Source organism: Anas acuta, chromosome 5 (genome assembly GCF_963932015.1).
Source record: "Anas acuta chromosome 5, bAnaAcu1.1, whole genome shotgun sequence".
Lineage (NCBI taxonomy): Eukaryota > Metazoa > Chordata > Aves > Anseriformes > Anatidae > Anas > Anas acuta.
In genome coordinates this window covers 28,873,899-28,896,484 of record NC_088983.1, presented here as the reverse complement: position 1 = coordinate 28,896,484, position 22,586 = coordinate 28,873,899, and the positions used below count along the sequence as shown (strand labels likewise).

Below are 22,586 nucleotides of genomic sequence, written 5' to 3'. Positions count from 1 at the left end.
CAGCAAAGCTTCTGTACGTCCTTGTTAGAAAGAAAGAAGAAAGAAGCCAAACGCAATTAATCATAGTCCCAGAAGAAAGGATGAGATCTCTGTAATTAACTACCTTAGGCTCATCTTTCCACTTTTGAAAACTAATCCAGCCCTCCACTTTCACTCTTCACCCACAGCACCGGCACAAAAGCCTGCTAACCAGCCCAGAGCCACCTCTCCCATGGTGTGGGCCTTCAGCCTGTGGTCCCCAGCAGCTTCCCAGTAAGCGCCTGGCAGGGGGGAAACCCTTACACAGCACAAAACAGAGCTACTTTTCCAAGTCCCCTTTTGTGGATGGGCTGTGACAGAGTTTGCAGACTCACCAGCAACCTGGAGACCTCAGCTGAACTACAGGAGTTAGTTTCAAGCTAGGTATTTACATCCACAATCCTGATCCAACTGTCCAATGACCAGAAAACATCAATTAAGAAAGCACATAAACATGAAAACACCTTCCAGACAATTATCACAAAGGGCTGTAATCTTAGCTAATTGGCTTATACCTGATCCTCAGGTGGTTTAAATTTGCCTGACCATGGTGCTGCCCACAGACAACTTGTTCTCCACAGCTGTGTGCACTCTTCAGAGGTGAGAGGACTGGGCCACATATTAACAGTAAGGCCTCCAAAAATTAAGTTTAGTAGGGTGAAGACAACTGGCAAATGGCTCTTTGATTTGCACAAACCAAAGCCACATTTCAGTGATGATTGCTTTGCTACAGCTTCACTCAAAGTTTTGGAAAACATGGGGAGAAGCAGAGTACTTCAGAGAAGAGGAAAGGCTGGAGCTGGTGGCCACAGCTTAGGAGTGGATGTCTGAATCTGACATCCAAGAAGTCCTACACAAGTCAGAACAAGTCATTCAACTTCCTTCTTGGGGCTCCCTCAATAAATAAGGGTTGATAAATATTATCCTAGCAAAGAAAACAATAACAGACCAGCTTTTTAGGTCAAGTACATAAATGGTAAATACAATACAGCGGAATAATACCAAAATGACATCAGCTGAGGAACTGAAACTGACTTCTACCCCTTCTTTTGTATACAAACCACTACTAACATATGAATAATGCTGTCAACAGACTGGGAAAGCTGGCCAGCTTTGTAGCGAGGGAGGACAAAGAATGCCGAGTGGACAGAAATCTCCAGCTTTGCTCTTCCATGACACGGCAGAAATGTTTATTTTCAAAGGAAGCAGATTGGGTCACTTTTCTATGGAAAAGGGAAGCAATTACGCAGCTCCATAGCCTTCCTGTACCAGTGTGGGAAACAGGGAGGGATGATTAATAACCAGTCTGTGGGATGCAGCTACAGGACGAAAGATCCTTGAGTATGTTCCTAATGTGACACCCACTCCTTTCCCTCCAGGTCAAGGTCTCAGACACAGCCAGAAGCCACCAGTGATGCTCCAAGGGCTGTTTTATGGCACAGAGCTTTGCCAGCTTGTTGGGGGAGAAGCACGCAGGGCTGAGTTTCTGCTTACCACTGATCTGAGCCAACATATTTTCAAAAAATATCAGTGGATTGCACCTATAATCTTTGCACAGAAGTCTGGTGGAGGAGCTAAGCACAAGGTCAGAGAAAAGGCAGGATTCTGCAATGGAGAAGGTGACTACCCCACACCCAGGGCAGCTTCCTTGGAGCAGTCCTTCATCCCTAAACTGCTTTTTACAAATCCACACCAACCCTCTGGATGTTGGGGGGTGCCAAAAAGGCTCCACCAGCACACTGGGGTGGGTTTGCCTCTTTTGCGTGGGAAGTCCTACAGTCCTCCCAGTGGGATGCACAGATCCTCATGGAGAAGACTGACAGACTGCATTCCCCAGTCCTGCTATGGGAGCAGCAGCCACAAAATCCCTGTGATGGGATGCTCCATCAGCCATGCACAAACTGCAAGCTCAAGCTGCCCTCCACTGGATGCATGGGAAATAACCCAAGGAGAAGGAAGAAAACTGAAATTTTGTCTGCAGCAGTTTCTGTGGTTCTACCAAGGCAGAGGCAGCAGAGTTTTCAGGAGCTGCTGTTTAACACAGTAAGGTTAACGTCTCTTATTTAATCAACCTTTACAGAGGTGTGAGATGCAAAGCAGCATCACTAGGCACGAGGGCATGTGGATACACAACAGGGTTCAGAGCTCTGTGCACGATTCCCAACACCATAACCACTTGCACCTATACAAAATGCCCAGGTGACATTCCTATATACATTTTACTGCGCTTATGGCACTACAAAAGGCCTCGGGGCCTGAATAATAATAATAATTTAAAAGTGTTGCCGTATGATTTCGGTGCCTGAAGCTCACAAAGATGGGATGGCAATGAAACCGCATCAGGGAGCAACTCACAGAGGAGGCGGCTGCAGGCAGAGCTGGGGGACAAGCCAACGGTGCCACCTAGCGGGCACAGCACCCTGCCAGCCACACGGGTTGCTCCCAGGACGAGAATGATGACTGGAAAACAAGCTTCCCCCGATGAATTATTTATTATTATTTTTTAACCCTCTAGCCTACACTTCAGAGCAGCTATAATGCTCGCGGTGGTTGAAAAAGAAAATATTTCCATGCTAACCTAAATCTACAGAAGCTAAGGTTCATAAGAAAAGTAGAGCAAAATACTCAGAAGTTCTCAAGGGCTTCCTCCCCCCAGCACCTTCACAGAAATACAGGGCATCTCCCCCAGGAAGATTGCAGCCACATGTATTTCCCTGATACGCTGCTCTCTTTGAGGTTCCTCCACCAGTAATGAACAGAGACTAATACATTCAGTAAAACCAGGAATTTCTTTTCAATTTCAGCACATAAAAGGTGACAGCCTGCTATATCAGGCATGCCTGCCTGTATCAGGCAGTAGAAAGTATGCAAAAAAGATGTGTGCTTCATTCCCTAACCCTGCTGTTTCAGGGCTAGACCTCCTCAATCTCTTTCCCCCAGTGTTGCAGCCTTGCTTTCCCCTTCCCCAAGGTCTTGTTCTGTATTCAGCATCCCTCCAAGCACATCAGTGTCAGCAGGAGTTTCACACTGCATCAGATTTCCACTCCTCAGTTATACAACTTTATTTCTTAGGAGCAGGTTATGAAGTCTGCACTGCTTTGCAGCAAGTAGTTCTCTGTGGTGGTATGGGAAGCAAAACATTGAGTTCTGATGTGAACCTCTACTGCCACCAACATGGCAAGAGAGGGTCTACAATTGCATTATCCAGCACAGGTGTAACACTACCAGTCCTCCCTGGGGCTGTGGCACAGTGGGACACAAAGACAGCTTACAGCAGGGGTCAGGTTTGGAGCGTTCTTTGCCTTATTGGCCCTAAAAATTAGTGAAGAACTGGTAGTAAGAGTTAGAGAAGCCTTCTGGACACTATGAATTATACCATACCCTTGCCCGGCACAAGAAGATGGCACACTGCTTCATTCAAAGAACAATATCATCAAAAACTGGTAAGGGGTGAAAATAGCAAAATATCCCTTCACTGTTCCCCCAGTTGCTGCAGCAAGGCCAACACCAAACGAGCAGATCACTCACCCGAATTTGGTGGAGAGGATCCCTCCTAGGGCAGAGCCGATGATGATTCCTATTCCGAAGCAAAGACCCAGCTTCCCCAGAGCATCAGCACGCTGGGAAGGAGCTGTCAGGTCTGTAATAACCTTCTGAGCACCTGCAAGGAAACAAATACCTTGGAAGAAGCCTGCTCTGGGCTCGGAGCAGTGGGTACAGGTTTATGGGCCGCAGAAGCAGTGCCTGCCACAAAACGTCCTTGCAGCCCTGTGCTCATGCACACCAGTGAGAGGAATTAATCAAGTCCATAGTTGCAGGAAACAGCACCAAAAACCACTTCATGAGTGACTATAAGAAGATAACACCCTACCAACATGAATCTTCTTGTATGAGCTGCGTGAACTTCAGTAGCTAAAGGTGGTGGTGTGGTTTTTAACAGAGGCATCTAGGGAAGTCAGTCTAAATCAGAACAGTTTTGTAGGAAGTAAAAGCCATTTCTGTAACCACGTATCACTGACTATGTGGTATATATGCTTACTTCAGCCGGAGAAAGGGAAAAGCTCTCCTACAAAACATCCTGGTTGCAAGAAGGCAGCTGAGAAGTTAGGGATAGTGCTGCTGCCTGCAAGCATTTGGTGCCTGTGCCCAAGTGGTGACGTCCAAGCAGTTTGCTCAAACAGGCAGAAGACCAGACTGGGACTACAGGCAGCCAGCCCTCTTTTCCATAACCAGTACAAGTGCTGCTTCATGTCCTCTTTGTTTCAGCCTGAACACATAAATATTCCTTTATGCTGCTGACTTCCAGCAACATGAGCACAAAGCAGGAAACCAGGCAATAAAAGCAATTTGGAAAGTCCCTTGGCCCTGCCTGACCTTACCTGGTAGCCCATGCATGAACACAGCTGGCAGCCTCGAGAGGAAGAGGATGGGGATGCTGGTGGAGATGGACAGGAGCAGGAAGAAGACACTTCCAGAGGCACAGGAGAGAATTAAGGCAGCTCTGGTACCAAACTGATCTGCAAACCTAGTACAGAAACAGTGCGAGGCTGTCAGAAATGGGATGGGGCAGGTCCACCCACCCAGGTGGGATTTCACAGCCACTCTGGTCTCACTCACTGACCCTGCAAGAGGCACTGATGGGATTTCCGGGGGTGCTCAGCTCCCAGAGGCGGTTTGGGTAATCAGAGCCCAGCTCAATGTGTTTTATCTCAGGACTGCTGAAGACCTGACAAGCAGAGGCAGGTGCAGCAGCTCAGCAGGTGTACAGTTAACACATTCAATATCATCATTTCAGAGCACATAGTGCCCTCAAATTTTATTTTTCAGCTCTGAGTCATTTGAGACCGGGGAATCAAGTTAGCTATTTTTTTTTTCTTTAAGTCCAGGTTCATTGGAGATTGAAGTTGTCCCAGATTGTTTCCAGAGGATGTTCAGAGCATCACTGAAGAAAAACAGATAGTTTCTTATTTAGGTTTAATAAAGACTTCACAATAGTAGATCAGTTTTGCTTCAATTTAAGGAAGACAAAACAAAACAGAAATAACAAAACAGTCAAATCAGTTTTTTGTTCAGGTTCTATTCAAGTCCTTGGTTTACTTTAAAGGTACTTTAAAAAGCTAATTTGGATCATGTCCATGAGTACTATAGGAATGGTTCTTAGAAACTAGGACTAAGATTACTATAAAACACACCTTAGATTAAGTTTTTCATTTATATTTTTCCCTTCCCCTAAATGAAGTTGCATATCACAGTTATAAGATCAGTGTTGCCTAGCAATTAGTGGTGCTTCCACTAAAAACAAACAAACAATGCCGAGATTGGTCTGCAAACAGAGTTAAGCATAAGGAATTAGAGGGACTCATGTTAAGGAGGAGGCTCAGGTCAGAACTTCTACTTACATTAAACTCAGGGAAGCTTATAATAGCTATTTGTAACCTACAGACCTCAATCTACTGGATAGTCCAAGGCTTTTTTGGTTTTGTTTTTAAAGGGTAATTTCAGTGCTTCATCATATCATGGCTGTTTGGCAGCACCAGGCAAGATGTACAAGAACTGACCTAAACTCAACATTTTTCTATTTCTTATCCATCCCATTTTCTCTTTATCTACATTCACACTGAGGACAAGGCAGTCTCACATATAGGAAAATCCTTTTCATCTCAAACCTACGTCACAAATTTTGGCTTCAATCTGGCAACACACACTTGCACCAGCAGGAAGCCAGGCACACATGAATTTTTCTTTGCCTTTTCCCATTCCCTTCAGTGTCTTTTTTGAACATTAGTGAGTGACATGCAGAGAGGAAAAAAACAGATATCAGATATCTCAGGTCCAAAACATAAATGCTACTCTCTAGTTTTCTATATTAAAAGGAGTAACATTCAAATGGGCATTCAAGTATTAAAACAGGCATTATGGTATCATCAAAAGGCTTTGAGATGTCAGGTCCTTGAGGTGCTACACACTGCCTACTAGAGGATACAGCAGAACTCACAACCCAAGTCAGTCACAAAGGTAAAATCCCACAAAGGGAAACTACAGCGCATACTAGCACCAAATCCATGCATCACTTGCTGATTGGCAGCAGAACTAAGGAGAAAAGCTAGATTTTTCTCAATCTCATTTTAGTTTCCCCATTGCTGGATCACACTGCTAGTTCAAGTTTTCTGCTTTTAGGGAATAGATTCCCCTGCCACTCTAGGATTTTTCTTGCCATTCACTTTTCATTAACAGGAACAAATGTCCCATGATGTAGGCAGAAAACCTGAGTCTTTCCCACTCTTTTCCTATTTCTGCAGATGAACTTGTAGATAGATCAATTCTTAAAAATTCACCCAAACTCTGAGGAATTTTAGCTCTGTATTACACCCTAATGTAGATTCAGTGAGATTCAGCCTTAGAAATAACATGATCCTCAGTCTTTTCATTGACAGCTCTACTTAACAAGAATAAATACCTTTTTTCCCTAAGTTTCCCAGTCACAGGACATTTCTAAGGTTACACGTGCTTATAAAATGCTTGCAGGATTAAGCCATTAGGACCTGGGCTCTGAGGATTCTGATGGCTTAAGCCTGTTCCCAGTATATTGTTACACTTAAATGTGTGCCATTAAAACATAGCTAAGTTAATATAAAGGTTGCTTCGACATTGTGGTATTTCTACTTACAGTATTTATTTTCCCATTGTTCATTTATGAAGTCTTCAAACACTTCAGCAGGACCATGAACCAGAACTAAACGTTTTTATGATTAAAATATAAAAAAAAAGTCTGGCCTTTTTCAGCCACAAAAAGGGTCATGAGAATTGTTCTCCCTTACCTTCCGAAAATGGGACCTCCCACGAGCTGGAGGACACCAAAGGTTGTCTGGAGGTAGCCAAACCCCACCGAATCCAAACCCAGGCTCTTTGCCAAGTACTGGAAAAGAAAAAGAAAAAAAAAAAAAAATGGATCAGGGGAATTGAAGTATATTATGTTTCTGAAAAAAGCGCTTCATTTCTGTACATAGAGGACTGTGGCTTCAAACGATTGCTTCCTTCAGCTCCCCATACCTACAGATGCAACTTTTATTGTCTCAGGCTTCTGAATAAATACAAAACCTCTAGCCCATATCATCTGCTGATGAAAATAAGCAGGATGTGATCAAAACCATCAGTTTAGAACCAGGTGTCGGATCTGAATTACTTTTTACACTTGTCGTCCAACACAGCCAAACCTGAGGCAGACCCTTTACCATTCAGGCTCTGCATACAGGGATGAGGTAGGCACTAACCAGCCTTCTCCTGTCTGCAGACCCAGCACCCAGGTCCTGGAGATGTTGTTTAACAAAGCAAGCAACATATGGGCAAAAATGTGGCCTTTGGTCTGCGTGGGATGCCCACAAAAAGAAAAGAGATGCAAACCCTGAAGAGCCACCACAAATAAGCACTCCCAGCCTACAGGCTCAGGACACCGCGGGGTTGTTTTGGTCCTGGAAGGAGAGAGCAGTTTGCCTCTGGAGGCACAAATGCAGCAGAGATGTACCAGAAAGCATGGACTGACCAGAGACAAGGACGGACAGCTGTGTCATGGATCCAGGAACTCACAGATTGGAAAGAAACACCAGGAAGTGGGTGAGTATGGAAAAAAGACACACAAAATACAGGGCCTGGAGAGATGAGGACTGCACTTGTATCTCCTTTCCAACAAGCCATATTTTGACCATTGCTGCTCCCTTCTCTGTGGGTGTGGCAGCATCTCTGCTATCCACAGGAGATACTGATGCACTCCTTTGTCCACTCAGCACCACCCACAGCTTCTGTCCCTCCACCCCTTCTCTTATCCTTCTGCTTAGCTCAGCCACATCCAAGAGCTCCTACTGTTTCAAGCCACGCTTACTCCTCACTGCTGGCAGTTTGCCCTGCGGTGAGAGCATAATGCTGTCAGAAAACCTACCTCTGAGCCCTCCTGACAGCTTGTTGGGTCTCTCACCACTCCCAGGTCCCACCCTAGCAAAAACAGCCAGAAGACATCAGCCTCAAGCAGGGCTCTCAGACTGGGAAAGGGCTCTAGGTGTTACTGCAGTACAATAAAGCAGCTGCACACCCTGAATACAGTCACAGCTTGCCTACTAGATAGGAATATACTTTCCTCTTTTTTCTTCTAGAAAAGTCCCTTCTGACTTTGCTAGAAGACTTCACAGTTGGCACTGAAGGTAAGAAGTACCATAAAACCCAGCAACCCATACTCACAGGCATGACTCCAAGCTGCATGAACACGAAGGTCAGCTCTATGGTTGCTATCAGGTAGGTGACAAGGATGACTTGTCCCCTCTTGAGCTCTCCCATGTGCTTGCTCTTCCCCTGTGTCTCACTCTTCATCCTCCAGGCTTTCTCCTCACCTCCCGAGGTGGCTTTTTCACTCGCAGTGCTCACGGGGTGACTTACTGCAGGCTGCTGGGCTGAAGAGTGGTACCAAGGTGCGTCCTGGCTGGGAACGTGGAGTATACAAAAGGTACAAATGCTGTGTTTACAGTTCAAAGCTTAACAGTGTGAAATATGCTGAGTCAGATCGGCAGGGATTTTCTTTCTTTTTTTTTTTTTTTTTATCCTCCTTTCTTTCATTTACTTCTCAGGCAGGATCAAAGGCAACCACTCATTGAGCCACTGATCTCATTCTTCAGCCTTGTCCCAGGTAGGCATTGCTCAGAGGACCATCACAGCAAAGACTGGCTTGAGAACCCCAGCAGGGTAAAAGTGGACATTGCCCCAACCGAGAGCATGTGACAAAGCCTTCAGCTCTTTAACTCCTTCACTTCTTTCACTTCCATTATCTCTGGTGGCTCAGAAGAGATGACTGGTTTTATCCTTCATGGAAAGCACTTAGGTTTCATTTCTGGAGGTTTTAAGTGAAGCTCACAGCAAAGTGGCTGTCTCCAAGTCCTCATACTTCCAGCAATATATTTACATAGATCCTAGCCAAACACCATTCTTACATGCAGCTCCAGTTGTTTTTACCAGGATCTCCAGCTGAACCTTTTCTCCCCACTGCACCAGGTGGTAAAAATTTATAGAGAGCCTGAGCTAGGAAATGTTCACATATGACTCCACTCAGACTACAAATTACTAGCCAAAACCAAAACATAAATAAATTTTTAAAAATGTATTAAATCCACACTAATTAGGAGGCTGACTGCAAACTGGAAGATTAAAACAAACAAACAAGACACATTTGTCCTTTGGGGGTTATGTTTATTTGCTTGCTTGCTTGAGTGCTTAGGGTATTTTTGTTGTTGTTGTTGTTTGTTTGTTTCCTTGCTTGTCTGCTGCGGGTTTTATTTGTTTGCTTACTTGCTAAAGCCTGGGGGTCTGGTTGAGCATTATTGGTATTTTAAAGAGGAATGGAAAACAGAGATCCCAGCACCCTGAATTTGTAGAATCGTGGGGCTGTTGCTGGGAAGGGACCTCAGGAGACCTTGTCCACTGTCCTGCTTAAACACACTGGCTCAGCTCTTTTTTTTTTTTTTTTTTTTCCTAGCACATACACAAGTGAACGTTTGACTTCTTGAAATTCTTAAGGCTTTGGTCAGTCCAGCTGTCACATTTCTTGCAGACCTTCTGGTTTGAGGCTCCATCACTGAGCACATCAACCAGCTGCTTGTTGAGGAGCACCTCTGTGTGGAAACGGAGACTTAACTCACCACAAAGGCTGAATCCAGAGACAAATACATACCTTTGCTGGCTTGCACGTGGAGCAGATCTCAGGGCTGCCAGGTGTCTAGCTAAGCCCAGGGAGAAGGAGCTGTGAGACATCTGGGCAGTTTCTTACTCCGCAGAGCGTGGTGATTTGGGGAAGGCTGTTGGGCTCTGACTCCCGGTGAGTGAGGGGAAGGCCAAGAGATTAATGATTCACCAGGGGCTGGTGCCATAGTGCTGGAGGCTGCCCAGGAACAACCTGCTGCAAACACATTTGGAGCAAATGAAAAAGCACTTTTAAGGAGTGACGTTCCTATACCACTGCAACCACTCGAGCAGACCCAGCTTGGGGCAGCTTAGGAGTCATATCTGTTACTGAAGAAGGAAGGTTACCCAGAGTGCATCCCAATTTAGCAAAGGATTGGTGCCTGGCATTGAGTTCATCTAAGCACAGAACAATGGCTTTTTCTGCTCTTTGGGTTTCCTGCAGCACAGCAGCAACATTGTCAAATAAAACTTCCTGGTTTGCACTGGACAGGCACAATGTACGAATCGCCAGCATTGAATAGAAGAGTAAAATTAATGACAGAGCTCTCTTTACCGAGGTTTTGAGACAATCACAAAAGCGACTCACGCAAATACAATGTAAAACACTGCTTACAGGAAATGTTGCTGACTTGGACTTGAAAAGCTGCAATATTTTGACTGGTAAGTTTGTCTCAGCAGCAACTGAAAACAGATCCCACTAAAGCAATGACTTGCACATGCAGCCGCTCTCCATCAAATGCCCTCTCCCTCCACAGATGAGCCTCATCCTGCCCAGGGGATTTATCCAGCGGGGGGCCAGCTCGTCTGTATCTGTAATGATAATGATATAATGGGTGGTGTAGGCTGGCGTTGCATTTTAAGGTAAAGGCACGTTTTAGATTAGCAGTGGACTACACCCCATGTAGCACTCAACCACTGACAAGTCATATTTAAAGAACAAAGTTTAATTTTAAAAATGGGGAGGAATACATTATGAATAGCAGATTAATTTTCTTGGGTATCATAAATAAACTTTAAATGGACAGATATCCCAGGGAGACTGCGCTGAAAGCAAGTGAGGAGATAAATGTAAAGGTCTTGTGATTAAACTGCAGATTAGGCTATTAGCTATGCATTAAGTCTTGACACTTATTCTCAACATTTTGAAGTATTTATAGTTGCCCTCCCTGGTATAGCTTTCCTGAGGCCTATTTATCTGGTGATCTGTGGAAAAATAGAGTGAGAAACCTGAGAACATCTTTTAAAAAATGGTAAAGACTAAGTGTTTATGTTACTTGGGCAGAAATCTTTCTCAAATCACTGGAGATGGGAAGCAAGGCCAGCTAGAAGTACATGGAGAGGGGAAACCCACCCACAGCAACACCAGCAGTTGAAAATATTGGTTGAAAAAGGGTAAATTGTGAGGAAATGAGTCCTGGATCCTTCCATCAGATTGAGTTTTCTGACAGAGGAAGGTTAATATGACCTGGAATTACATGAAGTGTTCTGGGTGGGATTTACCTGTCAGAAAAAGATTTACAGCCTCAAAAGAGCATTTAAGGGGCACAGAAGTGCTAGCCAGCAGTGATAGGCATCCCTCAGGCATCAAATTGTCTGTCAATGTGAGCTCTCCCTCTATGAGAAAGAAAAAACAAATCAAAATAAAAAAACAGTGGGATGAGTCAAATTCTCCTACAGAACAACAACAACAAAAAACAACCAACCAAACAAGAATCCTTATGGAAACACGACCCCCTGGAAACCATTATGTCCAAAGTATGGGAGAGGAGAAGGAACCAATACCCTGAAGCAATTCCCAAATACCTCTGAACCCACCTGCACTGTAGGAGCAGCCCAGGAAGGAGACCACAATGCTTCTGGTCAAGAAATGCTCTCCTGATGAGAACCCAAGGTGCTCCACAGGCTGGTGTCGCTCAGTGCATCGGGACATCCCTCCTTTCCCCACCCCCAAGTGCAATGGGCTCATCTGTAGTCTGCTGAAAGATTTATACTGTTGAGCAAATAAGAGTGTATATGGCCCAGGACAGCCAGAATTATGTCCCATGCTTGTTGACTGATTTATTCTTTTGTTTAATTGTTCACCAAAAAAAAAAAAAAGCAGCTTGCTAATGAATGGAAAAAGAATCCACATGGCCAGCAAAAAAAAAAAAAAAAAAAAAAAAAGGCCATGTTTAGTTTACAAAATAGCACAGTCTTCAGGGATTTTCATAAAAACTACGGAGACAGTCCAAATCGGCAATGAAATCAGATTCCCAGTGGCTGCAGAACTCCTTTGGCTCTTTCTATGTGTGTATTAAATTGCAAAAAGCAATTATTTATAATTTGTTTTTATAAAAATGCTGGTGTGCTTATTCTGCCTGGCAAATTATTTTGTGAAATGGAAAAAGCCCATTGTTCATTCTTTTGGTAAAGTCTTTGTTACTTAGCATATTAAACTGCAAATCACATTTTATCTGAAATAAAGCTGGTTATTACTGACTTTTTAATGGTAAAGTCCCAAAGCTCCATCTAATACCAAGGCCCCGTCTGGTGCCTTGCAAACACAAAAAGAGCTCCAGACTTGGATGAGGGAAAAGAATTGGATCCTCCTTGCCTTGCAGATGGGACACTAACAGCCAGCAGGGTGTGATGGCTGGTCTGAAATCAGAGGAAGTCTGTGGAAGAGGCTGGAATCAGATTTGATCATCCTTTGGACGCCAGTCCTGCTGCTTAACCACAGGGCAGTAGAAACTGCCTCTCTCATACTCTGGATAAATTAAACCAGAAGAGAACATTTCTGAATGCTGGAATCTGACCTCCAAACAAGCGCATGGGGTAAAGACTTTGTCAACTGTAGAAGGGTTTTGGAAAAAATACCACAGCCTGAATTCAGGAGAGTCACACCAAGAATAACATGACCAAATAGGATGAAAACTCTCAGCTCTTTGCACCCATCCAGTCTTACCAGCTCCAGCAGGACCTTGCTGGGACAGTCTTCTCCCAGGTGCTGCCATGGCCCATCTCTGCCCCCAAATCTCTCCTGGGGGAATGGAGAGCCCTTGAGTTTCAGTCAGCTGCTCCTAAAGAGAACGGGTGCTGGCCAAATCTGGAGATCAGCCACCAATCTACTCCTCCAAGTGAAAGCCTGAAAAGATAGCAAATGCCACCAGCCTCCAGCAGTCTGTCATACTGAGTTACTGAGGAATCAGCAAGAAAAAAAAAAAAAAAAGAAAAAAAGACTCCTCCCACACTGAAATCCTAGGCCGGGTGAGTACTGCAGCCCATGGGGTCTCTCAATGGGTCTGTCCCTCCTGGGCAAGGGGTGATGTCCCCCAGTGGTGCCCCTGGGGATGGCCAGGAGTGATGGACACTTCTGCTCTCTCTGGGGTTGTGTCTTCAGCCTACAGGCACGTTGGCGTGACTGACCTCCAGACAGCTCACTGCTGGATAATGGATGGAGCCCCACTCTCCAAGATACACACAGTACTTTGGGAGTCCAAGGTCCTTATCCAAAGAACATGCTAGATGTGACAAAAACGGATACAGGCAAATAAAGCCTCACGTTCAGCCCTCAATATGCAATGTTTCATTCAACTGGTATTATACAGCCACCTTCTGGAATCACAGCAATGTCTGGAATGCAAAAGCTGTTTATCATTTAAATAACATTTAAGCCATTATAATTTATATGAGAATTGTAAATGATTTGGGCTGTATGAAGCTTCTTGTTGCGGTTTGTCACAGGAATGCTGTAGATTTCCTCTGCACACATTACATTCTGCAAACAATGGGAGCCTGAGACATTTTCAGCTAGTCTTGAGCCTCCTGCATTTACCAAAACATTTTCCTGTGTCAGAATCAAACAATTGCCTGATTTATAACTCTCAGGCATTTGAGAGACCACCAGCAACACAATGTAACAAAAATCTCTCTGTTGGTTAGCCGTCCAACTAAGCTATACCCAGCACAAACAAAACACGGATGTGTATTTAATGTTCCTGCTAATGTATGTTTCTGCACAAGGCAATTAGAGAGCTGCAAAGCATGTGTCTGTAAAACCTTGTACATCCCAACCATGGTTTCCCTGCACAGAGGAGGGTCTGTGCTACATTCCCAGACAAACCCCTATCTGCTCGTGGGCCAGGGGAGATGTGCATCCCCTCCCATTCCTCTGGCTGGTTTCTCCATGAGGTCTACAGACCTCCCTGAATATTCCTTGGGATGTGGAGAAAAGGGGGCAGCTGCCCGGTGCCCAGCTCCTTCTGCTCTGTGGGTTGGACAACCCTACAGTGCAGACATTCACTGCTCACACATGGACAAGGCAGGACAAAGGAGGAGGGTTATCCGTAAGCATGCAGGGCTGGATTTATCAGCAGCTCAGAGATGGTGACATCTCCCAAGGTGGCCAGACACCAGCAGCGTTTGTATTTTGCCAGCCAGGCTTGCATCACCTATACCAGGCATAGAAGTTGTAGCCAGCTCTGCCTGGGGATAACAATGACAATTTTGATTTTAGCTAGGGATACAAGAGGTATGGTTTCTCCACTACGTTTCAGTTCAAACCACAGGAAGACTTTGGAGACCCTTCACTGTTTCCTCCTGGCCTTCCCACTCTCCCTCCGCTTGAATTTGCCCAACACAAAAAGAAATCAACATAACTTTGGGCTCATTGCTTACAGCAGTTCTTCAGAACTTCTTCAGAAGTTAGAAACAGCACTAGGCCCACTGAAAGAGATTTTCTTATTTGTGCAGAATCAGAGCAAACTTTGCATGCTGTTGGAGAGGGCTGGAATAGCACAAGAGTAGCTCACCTGGAGCTACGCTCTCTGCTTCACACAGTCATTTTCCAGAGCACACGATTCTCAACATAAAAGTCTCCGTGCACTAAAACTAGGACCCATCATAGGCCTTTCCCAGAAATGAAGCAAACCCTGCAAATTTGCAATCCAAGCAGGTTCAGCACCAGCCCTGCCAAAGCAGTGATGGGACCAGAGCATTTTGCCAATACTCAGGTATCTGAAACAAAGAAAAAAAGTGCTGCTGCAACAAGTGGCCAGCTTGTTTTCCTAATGCCCAAGCAGACAGCAGTAGGATTATCTCTGTTAGTCCCTGTAAGGGAGGGTGCTAGGAGGAAATTCCCACTGCCTTCCTGTGTTGACCAGGTGCTGGAGATTCCTATTCAAAGGGACACCAATCTCCTCTGCAATGTTGCCCAGACTCTCTCCTCCTAACCGTCAAGATGAAACAAGAAGGATTTAATCATTTCCACTCCTCCCTGCCCAACACAGCCAGGACAGCATGAAGGATTATACTCCTCCTGAGCCTCAGAAATAAATCATTTGCCAAAAATCCATCCAGCTCCACACAAATGAAGCCACCACTGCATCTCCCTTGCTGGAAGCACCCTCAGAAACCATGGACTGGCTTAGTGCTTGTGGTACGCCAGGAAGAAAGGACCTAGATCAAATTTGCTATTGGGACTTTTTCCTTCAGTCTTTTGCATCCAGCTCCTCTGCTGCTTTTGCTGTTAGCAAACACATTTGTTTCTGACTCACTCAGTTATGACAATGTTTGAGAACATGGTTCATGCTCTAAGTATTTGTACCACGTCAGTCTGAAATGCCACCATGTGCCACCGTACGCACAGGCTTTGCTGTGCAGGGCACATGCTTATTTATAAATTATCAGGGCTCGTTTAAGTTCTTCCCAGGACAGAAACCATGCTTGTGTTGGAGATAAGATTCTCTTTTTGACTTTAAACAACATGGGGAGACTCTGTGCAGAATATGTTACTGTGTGACTTGACCAAGAGAATCATAATGCTCCTGCTGGCAAAGCTGCCTGCTGGAGGACAGCAAGATACCTACTAGCATCGGGGCAAAAGCCTACCTTTGATTGCACCTTTGTGAAGCTGTTTCACCAAGAGCCAATTACAACATGACATAAGCGTGTTTATAGTCCTATGCCAGCTACAATTAACTCCCTGCCCTATCTGAACACATACCGTACTGCGGGCAGGGCAGCCTCCGTACAGTTAGACTGGCTGCAGGAGGAACATGATGGACTCCCCCCCAGGAGCCCACCAACCCACTCCCTTGCAGGTTCACCGCCGGCTGTGTTGTACTTGGTCCTTGTTCAGAGCCTGCAGCAACGTTAACAACAGGAATCCATGAGGCAGATTACAAAACGATCACTTCTCGAGATTAGGGAAAGCTTCAGTGCTGCTTCTTCAGAAAGTTACTATGCTGAACACAAATGTAAAGCTGTAGGCGAGGAGATAAATTAATTAAAGAATTGCATACGGGAGGCCAGGGGGTGGGGGGAATTATCTCACCTTGCTGCGTCATTGCAGGCTATCTCACAGCCCATCACAGGGATCGGAGGGAGCGGCAAACAAGAGGGAACCCAGCCTGGGGAGCTGGACGACGTGCACCTTAACCTCATTTTCACAGCCTGAGCTGAAGGCAGTCTCCCATCCAGAGGTCTTGCCAAGGAGTCAAACGGGCTCGGAAAAACCTGCGAAACCTAGATGCGGGTGAATTTGGCTGCCATGCATTTTGGTACCCTGGCAGTTCCCCACGCTCCTGACGGATTTAAGACCCGCAGCCCCTGCCAGAGCCCACCCGGGCACCTGGCACCGCCGGGGGGCAGCGGGCGGCTCTGCCGGGCCGGCCGACATTAGAGGGCACCATTGCCCCGTGCATCGGGGCCAGCCCGGGCACGGTCAGGCTGCATCTTCCAGGGCTGGGATTTTTTTTAAATTTTATTATTATTTTTTTTTTAATGTAGGTTTTGTTTCCTTTAGATGTGGCTGGGATCCATCTGAGGACACTCCTGGTGTGCTTCCTGCTCTTCCTGGGCTTGTTTTTTTGGATCAGGTACTTCCTGCAGGAGCTGAGGCCATGAGCGATCTCCTTCAGCAGTCATGCACAACTGCCAGCATCGATGTAGCATTCACCTAAGAAACAGTACATTGAAAATAAAACTGGGGTAATAGACCCTCCCCCAGTACAGGAATTAGAAACAACCTATAGAAGCATAAAATATCCCTAGTTGGAAGAGACCCAAAAAGCTATTCTGAGTGCTATTACCATGGATCCACTATGAAAAGCAAAGGGGCAGCAGCACAGCAAGGCTAGCTTCTTCCCAGAGCCAAGAAGAAATAAAAAAAAAAAAAAATGGGGGAGAGGGAAGGGGGGAATTAAGTAAAATTAAATAAAATAAAGCGCTTTTCTGAGATATGAGTGTTTGATTGATTTTGAAAATTCATCAAGGAACATGAAGCAATCTAAACTGAACAAAACCATTTTTTCAGCATTTTTTCAGGGTTTTGTTCAAATTATCCACCCGCGTTTTAACCCCTGAACTAGCATGTTTTTGCCCAGCTATCAAATCAAATAACTTGACTTTTTATTGCTGTTCTGAATGTATGTGGGCTTTAATAATTCGAAAGGTCGCTTAGATGGTAAAAGAGCCCAGAGCAGAAGCCTTGACAGCCTGCACTGGCTTGAACTTCAGTTGTGGCTTATTTAAGCAGGACTCCAAAGTACCACACAAAATTGCCACTGGTATAAATGCAAAACTGCAAACCACATGTGATCACATGCATAGTAAAAGAGAATTGCATGGGTGATAAAGTACTAGTGTTTACTGCTCTGCATCTCTGCTAGAACCATTATCATATGCAACAGCTCCTGAAGTAAAGCGAGTACATTTAGACTGCACTAAATTAATTCTGAGTTAACCATTGTTAGGTGTATAGGACAAAGCTCTGTTTAAGGAACTGAGATGGGACCAAAGTAGAAGCCTTGAACCCAGAACCTGGGTCTGTTTGTCTGGCAGTACTTCAAGAACTGGACCGTTCATGCAGGAGATGCTGAGACTCCAGCAGATGGAGGAGTGTCATGGGGATGTGTTTGCTTCCACCACCCCTCTACTGTGAAGAAGTTAAACTGCAGCTCTACAATCACCAGCCCTGCCAGAATGACATTACAGGAGATCTCTGATTTGTTACTTCACTAACACCTTAACATTACTCAGTGGGCTCACTTGCTTCTCACTCGCTTTGCAGCATGAGGACCTTTCCTCCCCTATCTGCCAAGGCAGCAACCTCGGCCCTGGCTCTGACGGCCACCCTGGACTCCTTCCAAACAGGAACAAACACAGTAAACCTCCTGCAGTCACAATCCCTGCAATGATATACAAGCCATAAAGGAGCTCGCTTTCCTTCCCTCACCATCCTAAACAGAGCAGCCAGCAGGAATACATACTCAAGTCATTGTTTTCTCCAACATCAGCAGATATGGTTCTGGGTATGCAGAGCTAATCGGTCTTTTTGAGCAAAAATGCTTCATTCTTACAGGGCATTGTTCTAAGCATAACGATGACTCCTCCACTCTACACTGGAGCGGGAATTTCCAAAGAAGTGAATGGGCCCTTGGGTAAGGCTTTGTGGCTCATGTTGGGCAAACTGCTCGTCTAGTGGCTCATACCATATCCCTCTGGCCTTAAAGTTCACAAACTCACTAAATTTACACCACATCTCTGTGCAGACAGCGCTCCCTTCTTGCACAAGCTAGATGCTCATCTTCCATGCAGAAGATAAGCTCAGACACTGCCAGAAATGGCAGCTGAAAGCAGAAAGTCCCCCCCATTGTCACCACCAATGTCATATTACCAGACACACACACACACACAAATAAATAAATAAAATCACATCAAAGAGATGGAGAGCACCAGGAATGAGGAAGATTTTAGTCCACCAGACACTAAAACCTTGAACTCGACCTGCATTACCTCCCAGGTGAGCTGGAAGGCAAAGCAGCCTCCCACCCGTGGTAACCCCTGCAAACACTTTCCTGCTAAAAGCGGAGCTCCTCGCATCCCTCGAGCGCTACGTAAATATTGGCTAACCTCCGAAAATGCTTTGGAAGGCCCGAGACGAAGGTTTTCAGAGCGCACGCCCACATCTTGCAAATAGCAGGGAAGTTTGCTCGCTCAGCCTCTGTCACAGGAATGCATAAAACCGAGGAAGCTGAAAACAGGAAAGGCGTCCAGGAGGACCACAGCAGGTTAGCAAGGGCTCCTCACAAAGAGCTCCTGTCTGCAGGGACCTGACCACCACCATTTTGCTCCGACTTGAATAGAGAGCACTTTTTCAGCAGGTTTCCCGCTCTGTGCAGTTTATTTCTAAACCCAGCCCGCCCCTTGGGGTGGGGAGAGGTGGCTCAGCTGGACATGGTGCCGTGGCCAACGCACTCCCCTGTCACAGTAGCATGGTTCCTTGCCTTCTCTTCTTGCCCTGGCCTGACCCTCGCTGATCCACGCTCACCTACCACCCATTCAGACACGGAGCCACCACAAGGGCCTTCTTGGGAGCTGCTCGGGTGACATCCCTTGGGCCAGGAGACCTCCTGGGGGCCACTTCAGGAAGGACACTGTGGTGGTACTTCCACATCAATCTGGCTCACACAAGAAACCAAGAGTACCTGTTGAGACACACCCAAACAGCTATCTTAAAAAGGATAAATGCCTTCACCTGTTCTAAAGCACCTGTGCTACCGAGCTGTGAAGTGAGTGACCTGGGGCATGACCCACAAACCAAAGCGTGCCCAGAGGACCTGCACCCTGAACATGTTTGTGGTGTCATCTTCTCACCACTGCAAAGCTACAGACCTACAGAGCTCTGCCTGAGAGCCCTCCTGCACCCACAGACATCAGAAATGATGTTGGGAGACCAAGCTCGCTGTGACATTTCAAAGCCTGGGTGCTGAAAGACCCCTCCATGGCCTCATGGGTCCCAAACTGGGGACACCACGGGTCCCAAACAGGGGGCACCACTGGGCCCTGCCACTCCTTGGGAGTGGGGCTTAAGATGTGGTTGGCAATGGCCACAGACATGGGGAAAACAGTGCAGAGGGGCAAAGGGCAAAGGCCATCTTGGGTACTTATCTTCCCTCCTTGCTCGCAGAGGGGGCAAAGGGCATCTTGTATACATATCTTCCCTCCTTGCTTGCAGAGAAGCTCACCGCGGCACCAAGCCTCCGATGATGGTGCTCCAAGCCCAGTCTTGGCACCGTGTCCGATCATGCTCCCTCTGCCCCCCCCTTCCTTTTGCACTCCCCCATCCCAAAACAACAAAAGGCAATGACTGCAGTGACCTGCAGAAAATGTGAAGTGCAAGCCAGCTGATCCGTGGCAACACAATAGCGAGATTAGTTCATCTGCAGTGAACAAACATGTATTATGTGGGTTTAAAAGTTAGGAGAGGAAAATGCTGTGGTTTTCATGTATTTCTATTCAGCGAGGCTGCGACTTATTACTTCCATGCAGCCGAGCAGTCCTATTTTTAAAAATAGCCCTCAGCTTGTTTTGAGATCTGCAAGCATCCCGCTTTGTTTTGCAGCAGCGTAATAAAAACCCCGAGCCGGCAGCGGTCCCGCTGTCCTCCCCCCCCTCTCCCCCCCCCCGCGCCCTACGGATGCTGCAAAACGTCCCCTCGGGGAAAAGAAAAAAAAAATAATAATTAAAAAAGTAAAAAGGCTGAAACATAACGATGATGCCACAGACATACACACACCCCCCCCTCCGGGCTGGCAAGGCAGGAGGGAGGGGATAAAAACAAGCCCGAAAATCGCCGGGGAGGCGGCGGCGGAGCCGCGGCCGGCGGCAGACAAAGGCGGCGGCGGCGGGCGGGGAGCTCCGCGGCCGCCCCCCCGGGGCCGGGCCAGCGCCGGGGCCGCCCCCCCCGGGCCGATGCGGCGGGGCCGGGCCGGGCCGGGCCAATGCGGCCGGCGGCGGAGCGGCGCTGCCCGGCGCAGCCAATGGAGGGCGCGGGCAGGAGGGCTGCCGTCGGGGGCCGGGGGGGCGGCGGGGGGGCCGCCGCCAATCGCGGCGGGCTGCTGGCAGGGCAACGCCGTGCTGCTAATGGGTGTTTTGCTCGGCCTCGAGGGGAGCGGGGTTTAAAAGCGGGGCGGCCGGGGGAAGGGGCTCAGAGGCGGGGAGACAGGGCTGCGGGACGCGACGCGACGGGACGGGCGGCGAGGAGGAGCGGCGGGGGGCCCCCACGCAGCCAGCCAGCCACGCACCCCCCCCTCCACGCACCCATGGCCGACGTGCATCTCTCCGGCCCCCCGGCCCTGGAGCGCCTGGCGGCCCGACGGGCGCTGCTGGCCGGCCACGACCGCAGCGCCGTCTGCAGGAGCCTCTTCGGGCCGGTGGACCACGAGGAGCTGGGCCGGGAGCTGCGGAGCCGCCTGCGGGAGATGGGCGAGGCCGACCAGCGCCGCTGGGACTACAACTTCCACACCGACACCCCGCTGCCCCCCGCGCCCGGCCGCTTGCGGTGGGAGGAGGTGGAAGGCAGCGCCGTGCCCGCTTTCTACCGGGAGACCCTGCAGGTGGGGCGCCGTCGGGTCCCCCTGCGCCGGGCTCCCCCGGCACCGTCGCCCCCCGCCGCCGGCAAGGGGGCTTCGGGGGCGTCGGGGGGGCGGCTGAGCCGGGAGAACCGTGCTGCGCCCCCCGCTCCCCGCCGCCGCGCCGTCAGACGGAGCAGCCCCGCCACCCGCATCACAGGTGCGTGCCCCGACGGGGGGAGCGGGGAGTCGGGTTCCCCCACCTTTTTTTTTCCCCCCCCCGGTGTACCCCCTCGGCCTCGCTGACGCCCCCTCTCTCGACGTCCCCCCCTCCAGATTTCTTCGCCAGGAGGAAACGGCCGGCGCAGCCCAAGGCAGCGGCCGAGCACCCCCCCGGCTGCGCGTCCCCCCCCGCCGCCGTGCCGGCTGAGCAGACCCCCCGCAAGCGGCTCCGGTGAGCCAGGTGAGGAGCACCCGTGGGGGGAGGATGATGCTCGGGAGGGGGCTTCCTATTAATTTTCTTACCCCATCATAATTTTTTTTTTTTCCCCGTCCCCCCCATAGATTTTTGCACTACGGCACCCACGGGACAGGCGCGCAGCCCCGGGGGCGAGGCGCCCCCCAGGCACGGCCAACTGGGGCCCCCCCGCCCGGCCCGGGCCCCGGAGCGGAGCCGGAGCGAAACCGGAGCGGAGCCGGAGCCGCAGGCGCAGCGCCCGGCCGCGCACGGAGCAGTGTTACCGTACAACTGTGCAATGTATTACGTTCTATATAGAAATGTATTATGCCTAATGTGAGTACACTGGTCGAAAGTGTAAAGCTTTAAAAGTCATTTATATGAAATGTTTAATCTCTGAGCTCTCAGTGCAAGAAAAAAAAATGAAAAGGTGGAGGAAAAAAAAAAGAAAAAAGCAAGTGTATATTTGTACAAAAACGTTTTTTAAGAGTTATACTAACTTATATTTTCTATTTATGTCAGAAATGTTGATAACTGGTTGACATCCAATAGTCGTTTTTTTTTTTCTTTTGGTTAAGCCAAAGGGCACTATATTTGCTTTTGTTATTTACAAAATGTAAATTTATTTTTATAGTGGGATTTTTTTTTTTGCATTCACAAGATGTAGTTATGAAATCAAAACATTTTTTAGACTTTACTTGAATACAAAACTGTTTCAATGGTTCCTGAGCTGGTTTGTACCACTGTCATTGCAAATAATGCCACAACTTCAAATAGTAATAATAAAAAAATCCAGGAAACCCTTGCAATGCTGCTTGGTGTGTGCTGTGCAGATGTCCCGGGGGGGTGGCTGTGATCAGTGGGGCCCAAGCCCGTGTTGCTCCATGCATTGTGGCTGCATCCACACACCCCTGTGCTCAAAGCTGCCCCCGGTTGCTGGAGGAAAGGAGTTGGTGGCTTGTGAACACACATGTGTGAGTGCTGCTGGAGTTAACAAAGTGAGGTAGGGAACATGCACCCATAGAAGCCCCAAATTCAGCCTTTCTACACTTGTTTTT

The 22,586-nt window shown here is 47.7% G+C and overlaps 2 protein-coding genes and 1 long non-coding RNA gene across 5 annotated transcripts in view; 1 reads left to right on the top strand and 2 right to left on the bottom strand.

Annotated features, from left to right (window-relative positions):
* Nucleotides 1–9,618, bottom strand: part of SLC22A18 (solute carrier family 22 member 18) — a 57,286-nt gene extending 47,668 nt beyond the window's left edge. The window contains exons 1-4 of one of the 3 annotated variants that reach the window (XM_068683474.1): nucleotides 8,248–9,618; nucleotides 6,837–6,934; nucleotides 4,398–4,543; nucleotides 3,547–3,679 (exon numbers count right to left, since the gene is read on the bottom strand). In XM_068683474.1, the coding sequence (XP_068539575.1) occupies nucleotides 3,547–3,679; nucleotides 4,398–4,543; nucleotides 6,837–6,934; nucleotides 8,248–8,376 (506 nt within the window). In that variant the 5' untranslated portion in view covers nucleotides 8,377–9,618. The remainder of the gene's footprint in view (nucleotides 1–3,546; nucleotides 3,680–4,397; nucleotides 4,544–6,836; nucleotides 6,935–8,247) is intronic. The other 2 variants (XM_068683473.1, XM_068683472.1) reach the window with 2 other exon arrangements.
* A 4,450-nt stretch (nucleotides 9,619–14,068) lies between these two features.
* LOC137857241 (uncharacterized) lies at nucleotides 14,069–20,408 on the bottom strand. The gene is made up of 4 exons (XR_011097027.1): nucleotides 19,049–20,408; nucleotides 18,631–18,751; nucleotides 16,052–16,675; nucleotides 14,069–15,980 (listed from the first exon to the last, which is right to left on the bottom strand). It is a non-coding gene; the product is annotated as an uncharacterized lncRNA (long non-coding RNA).
* A 234-nt stretch (nucleotides 20,409–20,642) lies between these two features.
* CDKN1C (cyclin dependent kinase inhibitor 1C) lies at nucleotides 20,643–22,337 on the top strand. The gene is made up of 3 exons (XM_068683475.1): nucleotides 20,643–21,291; nucleotides 21,408–21,534; nucleotides 21,636–22,337. Exons 1-2 carry the CDS (start codon nucleotides 20,823–20,825, stop codon nucleotides 21,527–21,529), a joined length of 591 nt encoding a protein of 196 aa, XP_068539576.1. The 5' UTR covers nucleotides 20,643–20,822; the 3' UTR covers nucleotides 21,530–21,534; nucleotides 21,636–22,337.
* The last annotated feature ends 249 nt before the right edge of the window (nucleotides 22,338–22,586 follow it).